Here is a 22,902-nt window from a genome sequence, read left to right as displayed (position 1 = left end):
TAAGAGCTGTTTGACAGTGGAAAGGTCTCCCTTGGATTGCCTTGGACTGCCCTTCCGCAGAGATTTTTAAGCAGAGATTGGATGGCCACCTGTCAGGGATGCTTTAGCTGAGATTCCTACCTTGCAGGGGAGAGTTGGGCTAGATGCATAGCTGTTTTTGTGTGTGTTTTTTAAATTTATTTAATCATTTTTTCAATACAAACAGCAACCACAAAAAAACACATACAACAAAAACCACAATAACACAATTTAACAATTCAGATTTGAGTACTGATATACCTATAACTACACCTTTTTAACAGTATTTCCCCACCTCTCCTCCCCCTACTTCCCACCACTTTCCACCTTATCTCTTAAGTAATCCTTCCAGATTTCTTCATATTTATCCATTCTTAATTTGCGTCAATATGCAATTCGTTCGTATGTCCATATTGTCAATCCATGTACCCAATGGGATCTTTTTGCGGCTCTTCCAATTCATCAGAACAAGTTTTTTTGTTTCTAATATGGCATGGTACATCCATTTTTTTTAACCCCTTGTAATCTCCCACGTTTCTATATAATTTAGAATTAAATTTAGAATTAAATTCAAATTCCCTAAATAACATTTTTTTTTAAAAAATCACTCTTGCTATATATATCCTCACCTCGCACCAAAATGATCTTATCATCGGGCAGCCAATCATCATATGTACTAAGTTTGCATTTTTACTTCCACATCTCCAGCAGTTGTCTGCATTTGTTATTTTCTTCTGGTTAGGTTTTGCTGGAGTCCAATGGACTCTGAATATTATTTTCTGCTGAATAAGTCTTAGTCTTAGATCCATAGAATCTATTTCTGTTGATTTTATACATGACTCCAATATCACTTGTTATCTAAATCATACTTGCATAGCTGTCAACTTTTCCCTTTTCTTGCGAGGAATCCTATTCAGAATAAGGGAATGTCCCTTAAAAAAGGGGAAACGTTGGCAGCTATGGCTAGATGACCTTCGGGGTTCCTTCCAGCTCTACAGTTCTAAATACAAACGTCACAGATCTCCTGGACCTCTCACATTTCATGGCCTTTTGGCCTCACTGTTTACAAAATTAGTTTCCCTATCTATGTCTGCCAAGTGAGGATAACAGTTCATGCATCCGATAAAGCTGATACTTTCCCCCTGAAGCTTGTGCCAAAATAGACCTTGAAGGTGCTTCAGAAGACTAAATTGTTTTTGCTGTACCAGACTAATCTGACTACCCTTCTGGAGTTCCCCAGAAGTTAGGCATTCTTTATTTGATAAGGGTTTTGCTGGCATTTTGCTCATTGCACCAGAGTGTTCCAGAGGCTTCTACTGATGGAAGTCTTATTGCCAGCTGAGTGACAGTGTTTGATACAGCCCAGTGGTCTCTATTCACATATTTTTGTGTAGACCACCAAGTATAAATAAATCCAGCTATCATTTTAGGTTTGCATAGAATTAATTCCTCAGCAAGTAGACCTGTTAATACGCGATTAAAACTTCACAATCCCAGTATCCACCAATAAAAGCTTTATTGTATGCAGGCAAAATACATAGTTATATTGACATTGTATGGTTTTACAGGATAAAGAAAGAGTCCCCGGAAGGATTCTTGAAACTGGACTAAGCTCTTAATGACATAAAGAGGAACAAACGCTGTCACTGTTGCAATATTTATTACAATATTTCAGCCTTCCTTCGAGAAGTTGAGGGCATTGTATAACCCACATTTTATTCTCACAACAACCCTGTGAGTTGAGTTTGACTGAGAGAACGTGACTGGGCAAAGGTTCACCCCATGAGCTTTGTGGCTGAGTAAGGATTTGAACCTGGATCTCTGACGTTCTAGTTTAACATTCTAAACACTGCTGCACACTGACTCTCAGGTGCCTCAATATAAGACGTTGGAAGTAAGTTAGAGTACAATTTTCTAGAATCTAAATGTGACTTTGCACCAGAATGGAACGTTTATTCTGTGTGGAACAACCCTTTTACTCAATCGTGGTTGAAAAAATAATAGCAGGTAAAATTATTTGACCTGTGCTTGTTTACCACTTTCCCATAACTCTAATAGATCACTTTTGAAATGTCAGTACTGCCGCAAACCGTGTTCCTTTTGCATCCCCAGTGGTGTAGGAATGGGGGGCGGAGGGAGCGGGTCGCCCTGGGTGCCACTCTGGGAGGGGTGACAAGATGGCCCCTGCCTCCCCTCAGCTGTAGAGCGAGCGAGGGAGCCTGCAGTCCGTATGGGCACCACTCACGCACCGTCTGTATGGATGGTGCATGTGCGGCATTCTGTAGGGAGTGCGCATGCACAGGATGCTGCACATGCACAGTCCATATGCGCTGTGCTGCCCTGGGTGCCAGAGAGGGTTCCTCTGCCACTGTACATCCCCCAATGAACTAAGGTTCAGATATCATTTCTTCAGGTTTACTATGGCTCAGAGCTGTAAACATGGGAAACCAATGGTTCCTGTGTTGTTGGACCTCAACTCTCATCCTACAACCTCTGTCCACAGTCAGTTCAGCCAATAGTCAGGGGTGATCAGCAACATCTCTGGAGGGATGCAGGTTCTCCAGTCCTATGCTAGGCATTTTGCCAGAGGCCTGCAATCTCATGGCAATTTCTAATGATCTACTGGAATCCACTATGTGAATTTGTACCATCACACAGTGAATTTTTTTCCTTTGCTCTCTGCTACTGGTCATCACCAATGTGGCCCCAAATCACATAGTGGGAGTAGTAAATTCACCATTAGAATATAAGGTTTAAAGTAGTGCTGCAAATAAGTCTTCAGAAGACCACTAGTGGCCAGTGTAGTGGTATGGAACTTAATTGAGAGGGCAGAGCAGTGGGGTTGTAAACATTTTGGGAGGTGGCTCACTCAGGTGGGAGTGCTGGATTGCCTCCACCATAGCCCTGCCCAATCCCCATCCAGGTTATCTGCAGCGACACTGGTGTTTGGAGGGTGCCTCCACCCTTCCACACCAGCCAATACTGCAAAAATTACTTAGCCCACAGATTATTTTACTAGTCCACTTCTATTTGGTTCATCTGAAAGAAAACCACCACCACCAGTTTCCCAGCATATAAATGCTTCCCTTCCCAATCATGTGACGCTTATTCCTGCTCACCACATGTGATGAGGCAAGCAGCCATTTTGAAACCCTGTCAGCACCAACTCTTGGAGTTCATCCAGCACTAGATTGGGATATTTTTTTCACACCCAAAGAAAAGTACAAATTTGCTTCCACGATGGAACTCAAAGTAGCATATAAGGGATTTTAATGCTGTATTGTTTTTAATACTCAATTGGGAGCCGCCCAGAGTGGCTGGGGAAACTCAGCCAGATGGGCGGGGTATAAATAATAAATTATTATTATTATTTACCTCATGGTCTTCCATTCAGACACTGCCCAGGGCTATACGTGTTTAGTTTTAAGTTGACAGGCCTTCAGACAATTCCCGAGGCTCGAAATAACAACCTACATTTGCAAACTTGGTGCCCTCCAGCTGTTTCGGACTGCAACACCCATCCCTCCCAGCCAGCAAAGCTAATGGTGAGGGATGATGGGAATTGTAGTTCAACACCTGAAGGGTACCAAGTTGGGAAGCCAGCTCTGAAACTAACTCCCTCCACATTCAAAAAGCCTTGGTGGTGGTGGGGAAGAACCACATTAAGCAACCAATAACTGAAGCCAATGTATTATAGGGAAAAGAAATCCATTTTTTTATTTTTTTCACTCATAATTTATTTACAAATACACATTATAACTTTTATATACATTGCACATTTACATGGTAGAAAAGTACAAAACTATATATTTAAATGAATTTATATTTAACTCGCCATGTTTGAAAATATAAAATTGCCTCAGAAAAAAAAAGTATTATGAAAAGCAAGAAACTTGAACTGATAAAGCTTTGATATAATATTCTGTGAACACTTTGAATGAGAAATGAAAAGGACTTTTAAAAATGGAACTGCAGGACTATCTTAAAGGAAACATCAAATAAAACGTTGATGCATGTGACAATGTATTTTTTTTTCCAATAAAAAATTATGCTCTCATTACATTTAGCCATATAGCTATTAACGGCCTTCATAATCCGATCTTTGGGTTTGGATTCTCATAGTACAGTAGAAATGTCCAGTACACTGAGATCACCTCAATAACATGAATCAATCAGAAGAACATAACCAAGGGATAACCAAGGGAAAGAGGTTTCCTTAAAGACTGCCTCATTGCACCCCGAATCTATAGTTAAGTCAGTTTACAGCGCCTTTTGGTCAGTCAAGATTCCTTGTAAACAAATACCCGAGGGATTGTGGATGTATGTACAGAACCGGCAAGGAAATGCAATAAATAAAAAATGTAACAGGAAACTGACATGCAAAGTTTTGTTAAAGTGGAAAAGAGTTAACACTGGCAGAAACAAGGCTATGAAGAGTTGTGACGGGGATGGGGGGGGGGATAAGCTCTAAGGAATGGATTTATAGTTTACAAGAAAAAAAGAAGAAGCTTTACTATACAGGCAAGAGACCTCACAATAAATAACACTGTTCATCCCATAACGATTAAATTTCTTCCAAAAAAAAAAAAAGGTGTACAGTCAATCGGACATTTTTTTATGTATAAATTATAAAACATGACACAGTATAAATAAATGTCTACAAGATTCAACTATATGTATACTTTTTTCTTCCCCAAATAAATAAGCATACATTTATGTACAGTATGGACATTGTATTTCTTGCCCAATGGCTGTTCCAAAAGTGATGGAAGTTTTACCACTGATTGGAAGATAAGCTGTAGTCCTGGTCGTCGTCTTCTTCGTCTTCTTCAAGATCTTCATTAATGGCTAGATAGGAGAATACAGGGGAGCTGTTGTTTAAACACGGACAACAACAGCGCAGAAGCAGCTCAGAGCATGTTTTCAAAGCCCCCTGCATAGCCGTGATAGAGAGTTGCATTTTTACTCTTTTTTTTGTTTTGTTTTTTTTAAGCGTGGCTTGTAGTGAGATGCGCTTTGGCATCTGCTGTTACGCAATAAAGTTTTTGTGTGCATGTGTGTGTGTGTTACATAATCTATGAAGTCATAACTGCAGCAAGTTCTGAAGACTCAATGGCTCAGGTTCTATTGGCAGATTCCTGAAATTAGATAAAAAGTGCTCTTGTGTTCTAGGTTTTTTTAAACTGCTTTTTTATTTTTTTGAGTCCTTCATTCAGAGGCAACTGCAAGGAGACAGCAGCCCACGTGGTTAAGTGTTAAGCTAGGGGGGTCGCAGGAGGGAGTGGGGAGGGAGGGTGCGATTAGATTGTAGCCAAGTGTTAATAAAGCAAACAGCAAAGCACACTGAAGCAAACGATATTAAGAGAGGGCAGGAAATCGCCCGAAAGATGCATTTAAGGCAGCCCTCTGGTGTCAAGCAGACCCTTTCCTACAATGAGAAAAGGCTCCCCAAAATGTCCGCTGTTGGCTATCTGTTATGCCTTACGAACCACAAGACGTCTGTATAATATATAAATCTTTCTGCATAAGATCTCTCTCATGTTCCCTTTCATGTTTAATAAGGGTGTCAGTCTTCCCTAAACTGGGGGCTGTTTTGCCTTCAGAAGATAACCGTTCCTGGGAAGGTTAAAAATCTCACTTACAGTTGCAAGATCCTGGGTGCTTTACTTCCAAAAGTACACCCAGTGAACACGCTGCCTCCTTCATAGCACATTCGCTTGGGTAAGTGGTGTTATCGCTGGCACAAACAGATTCATCCGATTTGCTTTCGGGACAGAGCTCGTCGCAGAGGGCACACCGGCCTCTGCCCACTTTTAAATCCCACAAACATTTCTTCCCGGTGCTGCATTGGATGTCTTCGCAAGATTTGGCCTCTACAAGAGATTTTCATTATAAAAAAAAAGAAAAAGAGGGGAAGGGGAAAGAGGTTGACGTTTGCTTGCTTGCTTTTTTTTTTTAAAAAAAGAACAAAAGCAAAGTAACTGTGAAATTATATTCTGACAATTTCTGCAGGGTCACAAAGACGATTCCAAAAAACAACAGCCCTGTGACTGCCCAACAGGAGGCAGTGAAGCTGGAGGTGTAGGGAGAAGCTAGGACTTAAAATTGAGTTTTCTGATGGAGGGTGGGGCCCTGGCTGAAAGTTTTAGCTAGAAGAGGGAGAGTTTCAGCTAAAGGCACTGGAGGCTGTGAGTGCAATCTCAGAGAGGTTTCCTTATCCAACACTCTCAATCAGCAGAGGCTGATGCCCCTTAGGACTGGCAGGGAGGCCAAGAGTAGATGCAACCAGAGTCAACGGCAGGTAGAACAAGAGACAATGATAGGCAGGGCCAACTAATTCTGGTTTTGCCCCCATCCTCCTCCCTACTGTATTCTGCAAGTGCAAAGAGATGGAGGAGGAAGAGGAATCTGACTGCTAGTGCCACTCTCTGGACTGATTATTAGGAGGTGGGGGCTGACAGAGGACAGACTAAGATTGGTAAGGCAGAGCTCCATTCATCCTAGCAGACCAGCCTCCAATGCTGTCTGCTCTGGCTAGGTAGAGAGACAGGGTCACGATGCTGGTGGCTGAGAGGCATAGCAGTGAGGTGATGGATGACAGAGCTGTGTGGGCTACCCAGCCTGCCCTGCACCCCATAAGCTATACTGCTATCCTCCTGTTTGGTGCAGAATCCTGTTCCTTCTCCTGTTTTGAAACAAGATTCATTTGCTAGCCTGGTCTACTTTCTGAACATGGAAGGTTGAGGAGTGCCATCTGTTCCTTTGCTGGCCTTAGGATTGTTTTACTCTACTTGCCTTTCGGTGTAATGGCTCAAGCTGAAACCCTTGCCATGGCCAAATCCTATAAATCTGATTTATCGGCAACAGCCACCACAGAAAGTGCCAGCCCTTAAAATTGTGTTGTCTGGGGTGAAGGACAAGGTGGTGACACTCCTCTACTCCACACACAGAAACCAACTGTGCTGGTGGTTGAATCTTACTTCCACACTAATGACGGGATAATACTCTTCACCACACCTAGAGAGGCCAGGAGAGGCTGTGTGGCAACACAAGGGAATGGCTGCAGAGCTCAGGAGGAATTCTGGGTGGCTGCTGCTTCTACCCACCAGCATCTGCTGCCTGAGGCAGGTTCCTCACTTTGCCTAGTGGTAGGGCTGGGCCTGACTATAGGAAAGCACTAGGGGTGAGTGTCAGCTCTCTGTGTGGGCTGGATAACAAGGTGAATCAGAGTGATTCAGGAGTCTTTCCCTCCCATGCTGAAGTGCCACATCAAAAAGAAAGACAGACCCGCCCACTCAGGATTATGGACGAAAATGAATCCCTTTTATGTCCCTCACAAAAAAACCCCGCTTAGATCAATTTATCCACAATTTGACAGGCATAATTCACTCTGGAAGGACTACTGTGCCTACAAACTTCATCCACTCTGGCCAAAATAAGGGAAAAGTTTTAGCTAATGTTAGATTCCCCATTACAAGTGAATGAAGAAACACAGAGTTGTTTTAGACACAGTGCCTGGGAACTAGAAACACAACCCAAAGCAGAGAGAATTCAGAGTGACCTTGAAAGGAACCAGGGTTTTAAAAAGGCAGAGATTCAAGGTGAATTTTTAGGCCCATTCCCTATGAATAAAAGAAAACGCACATGACTGCCCTCAAAATGGCCCTAGGTTGCCTGATAAAGGGGGTGTTGGTGACACACATTTGCCACTGAGATCCGTAAGCATAAGCATACTCTCTAGGGAGCAAATCCCATGGAACCCAGGAGGACTTAGAAGTGGGCTATGTGGCTCTTGTGTCATACTGATCTTCCAGGTCAGAGGTAGTGGCCTACTGCCAATGTAACAGCTTCCACATGAGCTGCTGAGCCAACTCTGGGCACAGGGACAGCTCCCAGTGCTGGCACAATGTTATAAACTAGTAATTGCTGCTGGTCCCAAGACCCCTGTGCTTGATCTTTGAGACCAAAGATCAGAATAGGATTTTTAAGGGAAAGGCATGCGAGGAGGGAGGGAGGGAGGGAGAAGCATCTTGCTTTCTAGGGCTCAATTAGTCCTCTATTTTTATAAACAGTGGCAGACCCAGCCGCAATGGTCACACTGAATGACTAGCTCTGCATTCTCAGAAGGGTCAGATAATGTAGCAAACCACTTATGACACCAGAAGGAGTTGCAAAATCAGCTCGTGTTACAGCAAGGAGCCCAAACAAGCTCAAAGTTTTGTCTCCCACTCTAGGTGTTAGGTTAGCACGGCAAAGCAAGGGGAGATTGCGTGATCAGAAACCTCTCTGCCTTGAACGGTTACTGTATTCATTTTGCCTATGTTTGAATTTGCGTAGAAATGTCACAGGCTGTACATTTTGCAAGTCAAGGTCTTTTAGCTTCAATGTTTACAGCCAACTGAGGACAACATTTCATGCAATCAGTACAATGGCTTGTGGTGCATGAACACTAATACCAGGCTAAATTTATTTACCTTGAAGGATCCACTGCAGTCTTTATTGTTTTAGCATGGAGTGTATAGTGTATGTGACTGTATAGGGCAGTGGTGAGGCAGGGCAGAGGGAGAGCTGCTGTTAAAAAAAGTTAAAAATCTAAGATCTTGGCCACATGCAAAGTGCTTTTTAGATTGTAGCTGTTGCCTTTCTTTCTGTCCATAAATTCAGTACAAGATATATAATTTGCAGCTGATTATCAAATTAGTAAATTATATAGGGAATCACATCAGCCGTTGGCTTCCGTTGTACAACCTTCAGCTGAAACTTGTATTATCTTCTTTCTTGGATGCTATGGCTATTTTGCACGCTAACATGGCTGCACCGTTATTCCCCCACTCCTGTGGGAGATCTAGTTTCCCCCATGCTGTGTATAGCACTGTGGAAATTGCATTTCTCAATGGTCCAGGCGTAAGAGAGGTGAATATGAAAGAAAGTCCCCTTGTTTTGTTCATCTCCTGTAGTTCCCCAGTTGACCTCCTGATTTGCTTGTGCAGTGTTTATATAGCTTCGTGTTAATTGTTCCTTCATCCCACAATTTCAGTGTACTTCCCTGTCACTTTCCTAACTGCAGAAAGTCTGTTGATATTTTTTTTTAAGTGGATTTGTTACACTAGGGCCACAGAGCACTTCAATCTTCTTTAATTGTGCTAACCTAAATGTCCAATATATGCTTTAATCCCTTGACCAAACATAAATGGAAGGATGTAGGGTTGCCATATTTAAAAAACTGAAAAGCTTTTTTTGAAAAAAAATATTTGCCAAAAAAACCCCACATTTCTGATATGGACTGCCATATGCCTGGGTTTTCCTAGACATATTGACTGATTTCCCAAAATGCTACCTGGATGCCATTTTTGATGGACGTATTCCAGACATACGGCAGCCCTAGAAAGATGAGAATGCAAGTGGGTAGTGGGGGAGAATGACTGGAAAGCTCACTGAAGCAGCTGAGGGAGGGACCAGAAGCTGCCATGCTCTCAGTGGTATCATCAGGGAGACAACAGGCTCAGCTTATTTTTTCTGAATCTGTTTTTTCCAAGCCCAGCACCATGCATGACCAGGGTTGGTAGTGATGGTTCCCTGTCACTAACTTTGACACTGGCAGATATCACCAATTGGCTGATTTCCCCAGGTATGTTCAAATAGGGTTCTGCATATTTCACTTGTAGAAGTCACAGACTTAAAATATGAAGTTCTTTGCTTTTTATCATCCATTGTAAATGCTCACAAGTGATGCATTCTGGAACAAAATGTGCTTTTAATAGCACTTAGGAAAGCTGCCTGGGTGGCAGAGCAGGACAGAGTCCTTTAATGTAAGGGAATGTAAGTACAAAGGAGCTATTGAGGTGTAGTGTCTATAGAGTGCCAGATTTAAATAAGTTAAACATACATTCAGAACCCTGCTCAGCTGTGATGCACACCACTTGATCTTGGGGGAAAAGACACAGGATATGTTGCTAATCTAATGTCTGACCCCCACAAATGACAGATGAGGTGGTAAAACTTTGCCAGGACAATGCCTCTTGAGACTGTATATATGAGCTCAAATGGCTGAATGCAAAAAAAGAGAGAGCTCCCTACAAAAATCCCTAGAAAACTAGAGTGCCAGGAAAAAAGCTAAGCTAGAAGTTCTCTTTTTGATCTACTTTTCTACTACATTTATTTATTTATTGTATGGAGAAGCATGTGATCATGTAAGTCCATAGCTGCAATCTGAATTGGTACAGCACTGAGAGTTTAACATGCTATCCACTGTTTCTGAGAACGAGGTTAAAAAGCCCTTTCTCCAAAAGCCTGCCCTTTTTGGAGAAAGGGGAGAGCACAACTTCAATAAATGATCTGAACTCCCATGTTTCCCCAACAGGACAGAGTTATAAAGGTTATAAAGGTTAATGAGAAAGTTTCTGGAAGATGGAGAGCATGTCTTCTGTGGAAACAGGCAAAAGCCATCTCCTATCACATGCAACCCCACCCCTCTACAGTGGTACCTTGGGTTACAGATGCTTCAGGTTACAGACTCCGCTGACCCAGAAATAGTACCTCGGGTTAAGAACTTTGCTTCAGGATGAGAACAGAAATTGCCAGCCGGCGGTGCGGCGGCAGCAGGAAGCCCCATTAGCTAAAGTGGTACCTCAGGTTAAGAACAGTTTCAGGTTAAGTACGGACCTCCAGGACGAATTAAGTTCTTAACCCGAGGTACCACTGTATCTTCAAGTTCCATACTGGAATCAGCAGGGAACTGGGTTTTGTAGAAAAATTATTGCGTTAACTAGGGCTAAAAGTATTAACTGCTTTTGACTGTATTTCTGCCTGTGACGAAAGTCTCAATTCTGGGGGGTACTCCTTGCAAAAAGGTTTGTTTCAGTTGCCCTCACTTATCCTGACCCTTAGCTGCCATCTGTGATACGAATCTGACTGACTTTGCAAAGTTGTAATGATATCTCATTACTTAATTCCTCAGTGGGTACGGTGATCTATGAGGAAGGTGCAAGAAGTTGAAGCAAGAGGGGAAATGGCAGAGATATAGCAGCCAGGTAAATGGAATTAGAAAAGTGGATTTTCTGTAGAAATTTCCATGCCACTGAAAGACTAGTCTTGACCAAAAAGTAGAGAAAAACTGGTGCGCCCCTTGCGCAACACATTCCATTCCTCATCTTCCACACCAAAACCACAGCAGAAGAAAATGCTAAAAGTTCCAAAATTACTTAAAAACCAAGTAGGAATGTATTCCTGGAATCCAGAAATCCAGGTTTTACTTCAATAAAACTTTCTATTTAATTCAGCTGACAATTACTGAGGACAAATCTTTGGCCCACCTCCCATTGGAACCCCAAATACATGAGGATACCAGATCTTTGAAGATGTTTTCAGACCACATGGCTTCAGTGTTGAAGTCAACTGGATTCCAATAGAAACAACTGCCTGAACAACAATTCATGGGGAATATTATTTTACATGGACCGAAAATAGCTTTTCTCCCTTAAAAAATCTAGATCTCTCACAGGAACGGGAAAATAACAGTTTGTAGTGAAGCCATGTAGCGTGCATAGTCATAGCATCAGAGAAAGAAGGGATGAGAAAAACCTTTCTCCAGCCTTGGCGTACTGAGTGATAGGATGGAAGGGAGAACTGAAGGTCTTCTTGGACTCAGGTTAAAATCTGAACCGGAGAAGAAATTTGGGGCTCATAATACCAGCCTCATATTGTAGTTACCCAAATTTGCGTTTTTGGGCTCACAATACTAGTCTCCTATTGGAGTTACCCAAATCTGCATTTTTCAAGTCTGGAATTATGAATTTCAGCACCAGCCCAACTCCTGAGTCTCTCCCCTTGCTGTCACTTAAACTGCCATCTGCTCCTCTTCTGTTGCAAAGAAATTGTATTAGAATGATTATGGTTGCCGGATGAAGGAGAAATTTTAGGGGATTATTATTACCTGATAGTTTAATTGATTAACAGTGCAACACTATAGATGTCTACTTGTCACCACCACATCCAAATACTAGTTGGATCAGCTCATAGATCGTGGGGGCAGGGGACCTCAGGGGACGCACAGGGCTTTGGATCCAATGGCTCTAAAGCAGGTGGCTCCCCATAATGGAAAGCCCTATTTTAGGGCTTCGTGAGCTTTTGCGCCCACTTGGGCATAGCACAGACCCTCCAAGAGTCCCTATTTCCCAAGGACGTCCCTGATTTAGAGAAGCCATCCCAGTTTTCTGATTTGATCCCAGAATGTCCCACTTTCCCCTAGGATGTCCCTATTTTCATTGGAGAAATATTGGAGGTTATGGAGTTATCAGACCCTCGAGCTGTTTGAAGGCAGTCCTGTACAGTCTTATCTTGTTTTGCGACTGGGTTCTGTTCTGGAGCCCCAGCCGCTAGCCGAAAAGGACGCAGGGCAAAGTGCCGTGTCTGCGCATGCGCGCTTCCGGGTTTGCCGCGGACGTTTGCTGGAATGGACGCTCGATGAGGCGGACGTTCGCAGAGGTATTACTGTATAAGGAAGGGTTTTTTAATGTTTAATGTTTTATTGTGTTTTTTATATATATGCTGGGAGCTGCCTAGAGTGGCTGGAGCAACCCAGTAAGATGTGTGGGGTATAAATAGTAATATATATATATATATATATCATTATGGAATGGGACCTCCCTAATTTAATTGGAGAAATGTTGGGGGGTATGATAGCATGGGACCTCTGCCACAGTGGGGCCACCCCATACTTGTGGTGCAGAGGCCAGCATGGAGGAATCCATGCAGCTTCCTAACATCTCAAGTCATTGACATGGAGTATATGTATTAGGATTGTCCCATCAATTGGTGTACATTTTCCCATGAGAGGAAAAAAGCCACAGCAGTTCTTAAGAGGGAAGCATGCTGAAATTTGGTTTGACTGATGTTCACATGTATTGAAGCTGGCAGAATTTTGTAAGAGGCATTTCCTTTTCACATAGGAGAGAATGCCTCTTGCAAGATGATACTTTCTATCTGCAGTGTTAATGGCTATGGCTATTACAAATAATTTTCAAGTTGACCTCAGGGCACCTTTTTAGTCAATATAATTGTTTAAAATAGATTCACCAAACATTTCAGCAACTAAATCAGGTGTGGAGAACTTGAGGTTCCAACATTGTTGAGCTCCAATTCTCATCAGCCCCAACCTACACAGCCAACATTTAGCAATGATGGAATCTTTAGTCAACAGGTTCCTCACCCCTGATCTAAACCTTGCCATCTTAATTGTAACAGAAATGTAGTTTAAGGGCAGGCAAAGGTGGTTTGAAAAAAGATTCCTGTCACAGAATCATCAGGTAGCCTTGATCAAGTCTCTATCTCACACCCTCTTTCTCTCACAGCCTTTAGTTCTTTAACTTTAAAATGTAAATCATACCTCACAGAATCATTGTGGGGGCCAGTGTGTGTAATGTAAATGAATATATATTTGCCTTGCTGACTTATGCCACCTATTTCTGAGGGGCACAGATACCCTGAAAGCAGCCTCTCTCCACTCTGGAGGGTTCCTCTGGCTTACAGGTTGCCCAAATCCAGGTGTCTTATCCAGCCAATATTGAATAGACACTCTCTGACACTAGCTGTTGTATGGCGCTCATTGCCCTTCTTGTTAAGGTGACTGATGGAAGCTCTCTGGCTCCCAATAGGGTAGCCCCAGAACCATTTGCCGCTCCACACATTGGTAAACTTCCCCGTGAGACAAGAGGATGCAGAATGGGGATTACAGTAACAGTAAATGGTAATATTTAAAGTTTATAGAGCACCTTTTGAGTGTTCAAAGTCCTACATTCCTGCACTGTGGTTCTATAAAACAGTATTTGCATCAGTGTTCAGTAGATACAGTTGGCCATCACTCATCTGAGGTGAACTCAGAAAACCTACCAAGATAACTGGTGGAGAAGAGGTTCTGTGGGCAGGAAGGAGGGGTGTGTGTCCTCAGATGGGGGAAAATCTATTTAAAATGACTTGAAGAGGAGAAGTGGTCAGGGTAAAGGTTAAACACAGGATCATAGGAAGTGGCTTATGCCAAGTATTGTCTAGACTGACAGACAGCCGTTCTCCAGTAATCGAAACTGGGTTTTCTCCCAGCCCTGCCTGGAGATGGCAGGGATTCAATCTTCTGCAAGCAGAACAGATGCTCCAGCACTGAGCCAAGGTCCTTCCATAAACACTCCTTCCACCTGCCAGTTCTCTCCTGCGGCTGCCTCTCCACTAGACACCGAGCAGGGAGCCCTGTGTTTCCCTCACAATATCTGGTTCCACCCATGAGGCACAGATCCCAAGTTGGATGGTGTAGCCTCCTTCATTCAGGCCTCTCAGGTGCATGGAACTACCCTCCCCAGAGCATGGTACTTACTGATACATTTTCCTTCGTAGGCTAGACCGATGGATCTTCCAAGCAGGCAGGTCGCTTTCCTCAGATGACAAGCGCTTGCATATGTGATCCCGTCGTTCCCACAGAGATACTGTTCAGGGGAGGTAGGCTCTGGGCAAATCCGATTGCATGTCACACAGTTGGCGTTATTGTTTTGATCGACCACACAGGTGGAGCTGCCAGGGCACAAAACATCCCTACAGGTTTCTGAAAGAATAGACAGGGAAAACGACCTGTTAGCAACAGCACGAGCCACCTTCACCACCAAGCAGCCTAGAATAACATGTGGCACCGACAACAACCATTGAAAAGTTGTTTATTAGCTTTTTATGTTAAATGGAAATGAACACAGTGAAGAGATAGCCACTCTGTCTCAGTGGTGGGGAGTCTCTGGTCCATTTCTGGCTAATTAGGCCTGTTTTCCCCAAACTATTCTGGCCCACCTGCTCCACCCTACAAATATATCTGTCTGTCCCACACATCAGGGCTTGTGAAGTCTGAGCAGGCAAAAACAAGCCAGACTGCTTAGTCTTCATCCAGTGGGCTCCCACTTCCAGTTTTTGAAGTCGCATATGCATGGTGTTCGTTGCAATCCAGGTGAATCCTCTAGTTTCTTGAGGTAAACTGCTGTTTTTCTCAAACCAGCTTACAACAATAATAGTAATTTGTTACTTATACCCCACTCATCCAACTGGGCTGCCCCAGCCACTCTGGAGAGCTTCCAACAGAATATGGGAGGGTGCCACTGCCGAGAAGGCCCTCTGCCTGGTTCCCTGTAACTTCACTTCTCACAGTGAGGGAACCGCCAGAAGGCCCTCAGAGCTGGGCCTCAGTGTCGAGGCTGAACAGTGGGGGTGGAGATGCTCCTTCAGGTACACAGAGCCAAAGCAGTTTAGGGCTTTAAACATCAGCACCAACATTTTAAATTGTGCTAGGAAACGTACTGGGAGCCAATGTAGATATTTCAGGACCAGAGTTATATAGCCCCGCAGCTGCTCCCAGTTCCCCGTCTGGCGGCCACATTCTGGATGAGTTATGAGTTTCTGAGTCACCTTCAAAGATAGCCCCATGTAGAGCTTCAATATGATTAGCCGCATTTACTTCATACTTAAGAAGGATGCGTATGTGTGAGACAGCCACCACACATGAAGCAGATGACAGCTGCAAGAGCAGGAATTCCAGGTGGAGAAGGTTGCAAAGCCATGCACATCCAGGCGAAGACACATCTGCCTCCTGTCTGGTGTGAACAACACCATGCAAATGTGAATTGAAACACAGCGGGGTGGGGGTGGGGCAGGGAATGAACTTGCTGTGTTTTAAGTCTCCCTTATCTGTGGTGGCAAAAGGGACATAAGGATCCGGCCCATTGGCCCAATCCAGTTCCCTACCCCTGCTTGGTTTACTAGCCACAACATGGATAGCACTGATGTTTTTAAAACTTGAAGTAGGTGTCACATCCTCTGCATCCCGGTGCCCCTTGTGGTGAACCCTTGCCAAGAGGGCACATCATCATCATCATCATCATCATCATCTATATTTATATGGGTCCCTACTGAGAAGAGCCATAAAAAAGCAACTGTATCAAAAGGAATTATTGTGAAAATAAGAAATATTTAGGCAGGGAGGGGTGCCTGCCAAATTTTGTTCTCGCCCGGGGTGCCATGATACCAACATCCACCCCTGTTATGTGGATGAGTGTGACACTGTGAATGTTCTGTTGTGGAAAAAGTAACAGCTCCCAGCACATGGAAACAACTAGGGCATCAAGGGACAGGATCAGCTTTAACTATTCTCCAGGATTATTCTTGCTTTTTAATTGCACATATGTTTTAATTGTACATATGTTAATTGTTTTTTGGTTGGGGGGAGGGTAATTTTCAAGTGGCATTCCCCACCTACGGCCTGAAGAGGAACACTTGAGCCAACCGCCTGAGGACTCTACCACCTCATTCCGTTACACATGGGTAGGACAAGCTTCTAGGCACCCTTAACAAACTACAGTTCCCAGGATTCTTTTTCCATTTTTAGAGGGGAAGCCATATGCTTTAAATGTATGGCGTGTACACAGTCCTTACTGGGGGAACTTGAGTTAGAATCCACAAAGGACTTTTCTGCACTGGTATCTCCTGTGTTATATACCATGATAAGTAGTATACCGGGAGCACCAGCAACTTCTGATTTTCCAGATATACCTTCTCCCCCACCAGCATTGCAACCCAGAGAACAGATAAGTTGCAAACTTACTTTTGCATCTGCCCTGGTACTGGACTTCAAGTTCAGGCTGCTCTTTACACCTGGCTTTCAGAAGGGCACACTCATTCTTGTAGGTTTTCCCATCCAAGCCACACACTGGGCCCTTCCATGTGATATTAGAGCAATCTGGAGCACAGACACACCGAGGTTTGTTCTTCTTGTTCATTTTGCATTTCTTCCCAGGCCCACAGTCCACATTCTCACAGGTTTCTAAAGAGGAAATGGGAAAGGGAGCAGGGCAGTGTTGGGGGCGGGTGGGAAAAAAACCCAGAGACATTGCTTTAATTAAATACCCAGAGTCCTCACCACAGCTTCACAAACAACCACAGGCTGACCCAGAATACAAGGAAGGTTATCCCCTCTCCCCTCACCGTAGCAAAAGGCCATAAAATAAAAACACAGGATCTTCCCGTTTGCTGAGCCGGATGCTTTCAACGTGACGCACAAGTCTGTATCCACTCCACTCCTTCCCAAATGCCCCTTATTCTGGTGCTATAGGCACAAAATAATGTGCACTCCTCAGTTATTAACCTGCAATAGCAAGAATTGGGCAGTAGCAACAGACATTAGAGCCCGCCCCCCATTGAAAGGGTGGGCCATGCTATCCTTTTAATCATCTACGGCATGCCAGAGGGGCTAATCTTCAACGAGAAACTGCATGTGCAGGACGTGCAAGTGAGATGCATGTCAAAGATTGCTTCTTTGAGGAAATCTGCCTCAGCTCCTCCCTTTCTCCAGTCCGTTAGAATCATAGAATTGTAGAGGATCATCTGCTTCAACCCACTGCAATGCAATCTTTTGCCCAACATGGGGCTCAAACCCTGAGATGAGGGGTCTCATGCTCTACTGACTGAGCTATGCAGTATCTTCTCTGCTCATCCAGCACTCCTAACCTGTTGGGTTTTGTTCTCTACCCTCTTTCATTGGGGAGGTCATTTAAGTTACAGACAGCCCAAGGCTGCACGTGCCTCTCTGAAAAGCCCTGGCTGCGATCCATTTCTTTTAAAAATTATTATTATTCTAGAATAATCCTGCCCAAGATACTTGGGTAAGTGAGTTGCTGCTACACCTTAAAAGGTAAAGGGACCCCTGACCATTAGGTCCAGTCGTGGCCGGCTCTGGGGTTGCGGCGCTCATCTCGCTTTACTGGCTGAGGGAGCCGGCATACAGCTTCCGGGTCATGTGGCCAGCATGACTAAGCCGCTTCTGGCGAACCAGAGCAGCGCACAGAAACGCCGTTTACCTTCCCGCTGGAGTGGTACCTATTTATCTACTTGCACTTTGACGTGCTTTCGAACTGCTAGGTTGGCAGGAGCAGGGACCGAGCAACGGGAGCTCACTCTGTCGCGGGGATTCAAACTGCCAACCTTCTGATCGGCAAGTCCTAGGCTCTGTGGTTTAACCCACAGCCCCACCCGCGTCCCCTGCTACACCTTAGTTCTTTATAAAACAGCCTTCGCCATCCTGGTACCCTCCTTATGTTTTGGACTACAATGCCCATCTGCCCCAGCCAGTGCTGGAAAACACCTGGAAGGCACCAGGTGAGCAAAAGTTGCTATGGAGCTTTGCACACTGTTGCCACTAAAAGAAAGTCCGTAGTGGTTGCCGCCTTCCTCTTTCATGCTCACTCACACACCATGTTCCCCGATGTAACCAGAGCTCAACTTGAGTCTTCATCACAGCATGCTTTGGACTCCAGTGGTCAGTAAGAGGAACAGGGGTGCTGCTGTTGTTCCTGGCAGGGCCCCCGTGGCCATAATAGCCATGTGGCAAAAAGCTTCTCCCAGCATGAAGATGAATTGGCTGGGAAAGGGTGGCCTGCCAAACTTCTGCTTGTTGTGCAGCTGTTAGAGGCACAGGGGGAACTGCTGGCAAGCCTTACCTGCAGACTCTGGTATGAAGAGCACATGCAGAATTTATTTCTGCATAACTCTAGCTGCCCCTAAACACATCTAGAATTAGCTCGAGGCAGTCTTAGAGCCGCAGGAACTCTCCTTCAAAAATAAAATAAAATAGCCACGTCTATTATAAGGAGAAGCTGTTACGGTCAATGCACTTATTTTCTTGTAGAGAAGGAGACACTGGATGGCAGACTGTCTAGAGACACCAACCTGAGATCTGGAAGCCCTCTCTGTTACTGTAGGGCTCTTGCTAGTCAACAAACGGCAAGGCAAATGCACTCTGCACCAGCTCAGGCAAAGGTAAAGGGACCCCTGACCATTAGGACCAGTTGTGACCGACTCTGGGGTTGTGGCGCCCATCTCGCTTTATTGGCCGAGGGAGCCAGCGTACAGCTTCCGGGTCATGTGGCCAGCATGACTAAGCCGCTTCTGGCAAACCAGAGCAGCACACAGAAACGTCGTTTACTTTCCCGCCAGAGCGGTACCTATTTATCTACTTGCACTTTGACGTGCTTTCGAACTGCTAGGTTGGCAGGAGCAGGGACCGAGCAACGGGAGCTCACCCCGTCGTGGGGTTCGAACCGCCGACCTTCTGATCGACAAGTCCTAGGCTCTGTGGTTTAACCCACAGCGCCACCCGCATCCCTTACCAGCTCAGGGACACTTTAATATCTTCTGCCTTGCTACATGTATCACATGGTTAGTTAGTTATTCAGCATATAACCCGCCCTTCACCAGATGATCTCAGGGTGGAAAAGGACTGAGCCCACGGCACTGAAAACAGATGCCTGGGCTCTGAGCCTTGGCACAAATTACGAAGCCCTAGGCTGTGGTGGGTGGGGTGAGAAGTCTCCTCCTTCCTAGGAAGGGGCGGCAACTCAGTTTTAGAGCTTTCTATGCAGAAGAACTCAAGCACAACCTCTGACTGCTTCAGGGATAAGAAGAGTTCTCAGGTTGCAGGACTGGGGGAAATGTTCTGCCTGCGTGACCTTGGAGAGAGAAGCACTGCTGGTCAGAGCAAACACTACTGGTCAGTGTGGACCAATGGTGTCTGACTCAGCACTGTGCAACTTAACAGATTCATTCACATGTTACACTGGACACAGGTACAAAGCTGTCACACAACTCATTGAATGCAGCATGTGAACACCCCTGGCGAAGAAATGCAGTCCTTTCCTATTTTTATTTTTAAGAGGCGCCCACCTTTGCAAGGGATACAGTTCGGGGCACCCCCGCTGAAAATCATCCACTTGAAAAGCACGTGATCGCTGACGTCCTCCTCGGTCCAAGAAGTGGTAAGCCTGCCGGTTTTACAGCACTCCTCCTTGCTGAGACCATTTTTGTAGAGGACCTGGCAGCGGCCGTTCCTGGCTTGCCGGAGCCAGCAATTCCCAGCTGCATTCAGAAAGAGAGAGGGAGAGAGAGAGAGAGAGACCCAGCCATATCAATGTCAGTTACCAGTGACCCAGACACAACACGTGCGGCTTTCATTGACTTTTACTAGACTGTTTACTTTTTATTTGTCCGGTTTCATAACCTGAAGCTTCTCCTCTGGACCAAATGGAAGCGCTATTCCAATAACCCGATCAAGCCAATTTGACGTCTTACTTTTCCATATGGAGAAAGCGCTGTAGCTTTGGAGGGGAGTGTGGCGCGTAGGGTAGGGTGGGGGCCCGAAAAGACTTGATTGCACGTGGCAAGGGTGCGAAATAGATCTCAGGAATTATTATTATTATTATTATTTTAAAAGGAAGGAGAAGATCATAAGAAAAAAATGACGCTTATTATCTCCCCCTCATTTGTCCATCCCACACTCCACCCCCTTGCTTAATTCATACATAAAAGTTGGCACACACACAACCGACGGGGAAATTTCACCACAGTCTTTCCCGTTCCTCCACCCAAAGTATAGGATTTGGCAATGGCAACGGTGATAGCAGCGATGATAAAACCGTAGTCTTTCGAAATCATCAAACTTTGCTGATTTCATCAATAGAAGAACTAGATGGCTTGTAGTGGAGGAGTGAGAGACCGAAGTGTGCACGCGTACTGCTAAGCGCAGGAGGAGGGAAGCGGAGAAGAATCGGATTAAGCTACACAAGTTTACACGGGTTTACTAGAGAAAAACAATTGGGGGAACATACGCGCGCACAAACACACGGTTACCCACAACAACAACCTTGCGGCTGTCTGCTGCTGCTGCTTCTGGATCCGAACCAAGAACACTGATTAGACCTGTCGCTCCATTCTCTGAGATTGAAGAATTTGGGGGAGGGGGGGCCGAGTCCCTCGTGAACCACCAATGTGACTCCTCCAAACACTCAGTGGCAATCGATTCTGCTTCTTTATCCATATGGGAATTTTGCCAGAGCAAAGAATTCAGAAGGAAATATCACACACACACACACACACACACAGACGACTAACGTGGTCCCAAGCACCAAATCTATCCGCCTCAAAACTTCAAAATAGTAATGGTAATAGTAATTATCGTATTTTAGCTGCTGCCAGTCTAAGGTTGCAATATAGCACCAAGGGAGGCATAATCATTCACAAAGGAAACAGAAATAAATGCCCCAAGTCTAAACTGTAGAAGTATCCTAATAACCCCTCAATCCACATCTAATCAATACTGGAGTGGAGATGGGGGCGAAAATACGTGGTTACATTGTGGGTTGTTGTTTTTTATTTAAAAAAATCACCCTAAGATATCCTTTGCCAAAGTTCACAGAATGGCATAAAACTGGAGGAAAGCAGGGGCACATAAAACAATTATCCAAACTTGAAAAAACTCTTTTCCTCTAGGAGTGTGAGCTATAATAATGAGTTCCTTTCGGAGTCCATATTCCCATCCTCGTCGCGCCAAGATGATTTTAGCAAATTAAACAGCAACCTTACCAAAAAGCTGCAACAACAAAAACAAAACTGCATAGCCTCTCCCTCCCTCCCTCCCTCCCTCTCTCTCAGGCGCGCGCGGGAGCACACACAGATTCACACATGTTCCAAACCAGACCTCCGTGGTGGTCGAACTCAGAAAAGTTCTGAGCTGGTGCAGCGGCTCATTTAAGCTGCAGCGCGTTAGGGATGCAAGATAAAAGCTATTGAGACAGGGGCTAGAGCTAATGATGATGAAGGCAATCAAGATTTTAATGATGATTGCGCCTAGCTTCTCTGCCCGATGCACCCGGCCAAACGCGGATCGCCCTGTCACCTCTGCGCCATTTGTGCCAAGGAGCCCGCGCAGAGCGATCCTAAGCACGTTTCCACCCAAAAAAGTAAGTCCCAGTGCGAGTTAAACGGACTTGTTTATTTATGTCCGAGACGGCAGTCGTAGACATGCAAAATCCCAGACATGTCTGCTCGGAGGCATGGCCCGTTGAGTTCCACAGTCAGCTCATCTGACGGGAGAGTCTCTGGAGAAAAGCGTGGGGGAAGAAGGCAGAAACGGTAGACAGACAGACTCTCTCTAGGCAGGCGGATGACAGAATAGGCACATCTGCACATTAAAAAGGCGTAAAAGCGCATCTTACCCTGTGCTGTTTGATCTTCCATGAAGTGGCAGAAAAACAGCAGGAGAAAAACCATGCCCGGGAAGATTCTCTGGTTTAACATCCTTAGTTATTTCCCTCCAGCGGAAAGAGAAGACGCAACCTCTCAAGTAGCAGGAGGAAGACGAGGGAAACGAAAGAGCACGCCAGACAGACAAGCCTGCTTATTGAATGAACGTCAGGCTCTGAATGCTGCCTCTCTTTAAATCTATGGGGTCTTAGCTCTGCGGTGGGCGGTCTCCTAATGTGTGTGTGCGCGCGCGAGTGTCTGTGTGTGTTCGGAGGTGGTGGGGGGGAAGAGTGTTGGAGATTTTAAAAAGTTGAGTGCGAATCAGTGTGAAACCCTTTCCAATGATCCGACCTCCCCCCCCCCTTTTTTTAGGTGCGCGCGCGCGCGCGCGGGCACACACAGACACGCGCGCCCATCTAGTCTTTACGCTCCGCAAGCCAGGCACTCCACTCGCCACACTGGCGGGTAGACCGACCCTACCTACCCAAAGGGACTCGCCTCACCTTTCTTACCGTCTGCGGTAGCAGGAAGGAAGGAGCGTTCGTTGTTGTGGTGGTTTGTGTGCGTGTGTCTGAAGCCAACAACAACAGTTTCTAGTAGCCTTAAAATAAAAGGGGGAAAAAAAGCTTATAAGAGCACCCCCTGACTTCACTAATAAACCAGGGCGCAGGGAAAAGAAAGGGGAGAGAGGCGCGTTTAGACAGGAGACGCTACTTCTTAGGGAGTCTGTTTCGAAAGCCCATTTCGCTGGTTTGCAGCGCCTGCTTTTCCCACCCTAGTTCCCTAGCCCCT

General features: G+C 45.1%; 1 protein-coding gene across 2 annotated transcripts; it reads right to left on the bottom strand.

Annotated features, from left to right (window-relative positions):
* Positions 1–1,517: 1,517 nt before the first annotated feature.
* Positions 1,518–22,331, bottom strand: FST (follistatin). 2 transcript variants are annotated; one of them, XM_083576262.1, is made up of 6 exons: positions 22,083–22,325; positions 19,756–19,947; positions 16,643–16,861; positions 14,381–14,605; positions 5,661–5,891; positions 1,518–4,866 (listed from the first exon to the last, which is right to left on the bottom strand). In XM_083576262.1, the coding sequence occupies exons 1-6, from the start codon at positions 22,162–22,164 to the stop codon at positions 4,793–4,795; spliced, it is 1,023 nt and encodes a 340-aa protein (XP_083432388.1). In that variant the 5' UTR covers positions 22,165–22,325; the 3' UTR covers positions 1,518–4,792. The 2 variants fall into 2 exon arrangements, with proteins under 2 accessions (XP_083432388.1, XP_083432389.1); XM_083576263.1 differs by having other exon boundaries at positions 3,710–5,156; positions 22,083–22,331.
* Positions 22,332–22,902: the final 571 nt, after the last annotated feature.

The sequence above is a fragment of the Podarcis filfolensis genome, assembly GCF_964270895.1.
Source record: "Podarcis filfolensis genome assembly, chromosome: 11".
Lineage (NCBI taxonomy): Eukaryota > Metazoa > Chordata > Lepidosauria > Squamata > Lacertidae > Podarcis > Podarcis filfolensis.
The sequence above is the reverse complement of the archived record's forward strand: the minus strand, read 5'-3'. Positions and strand labels throughout refer to the sequence as shown.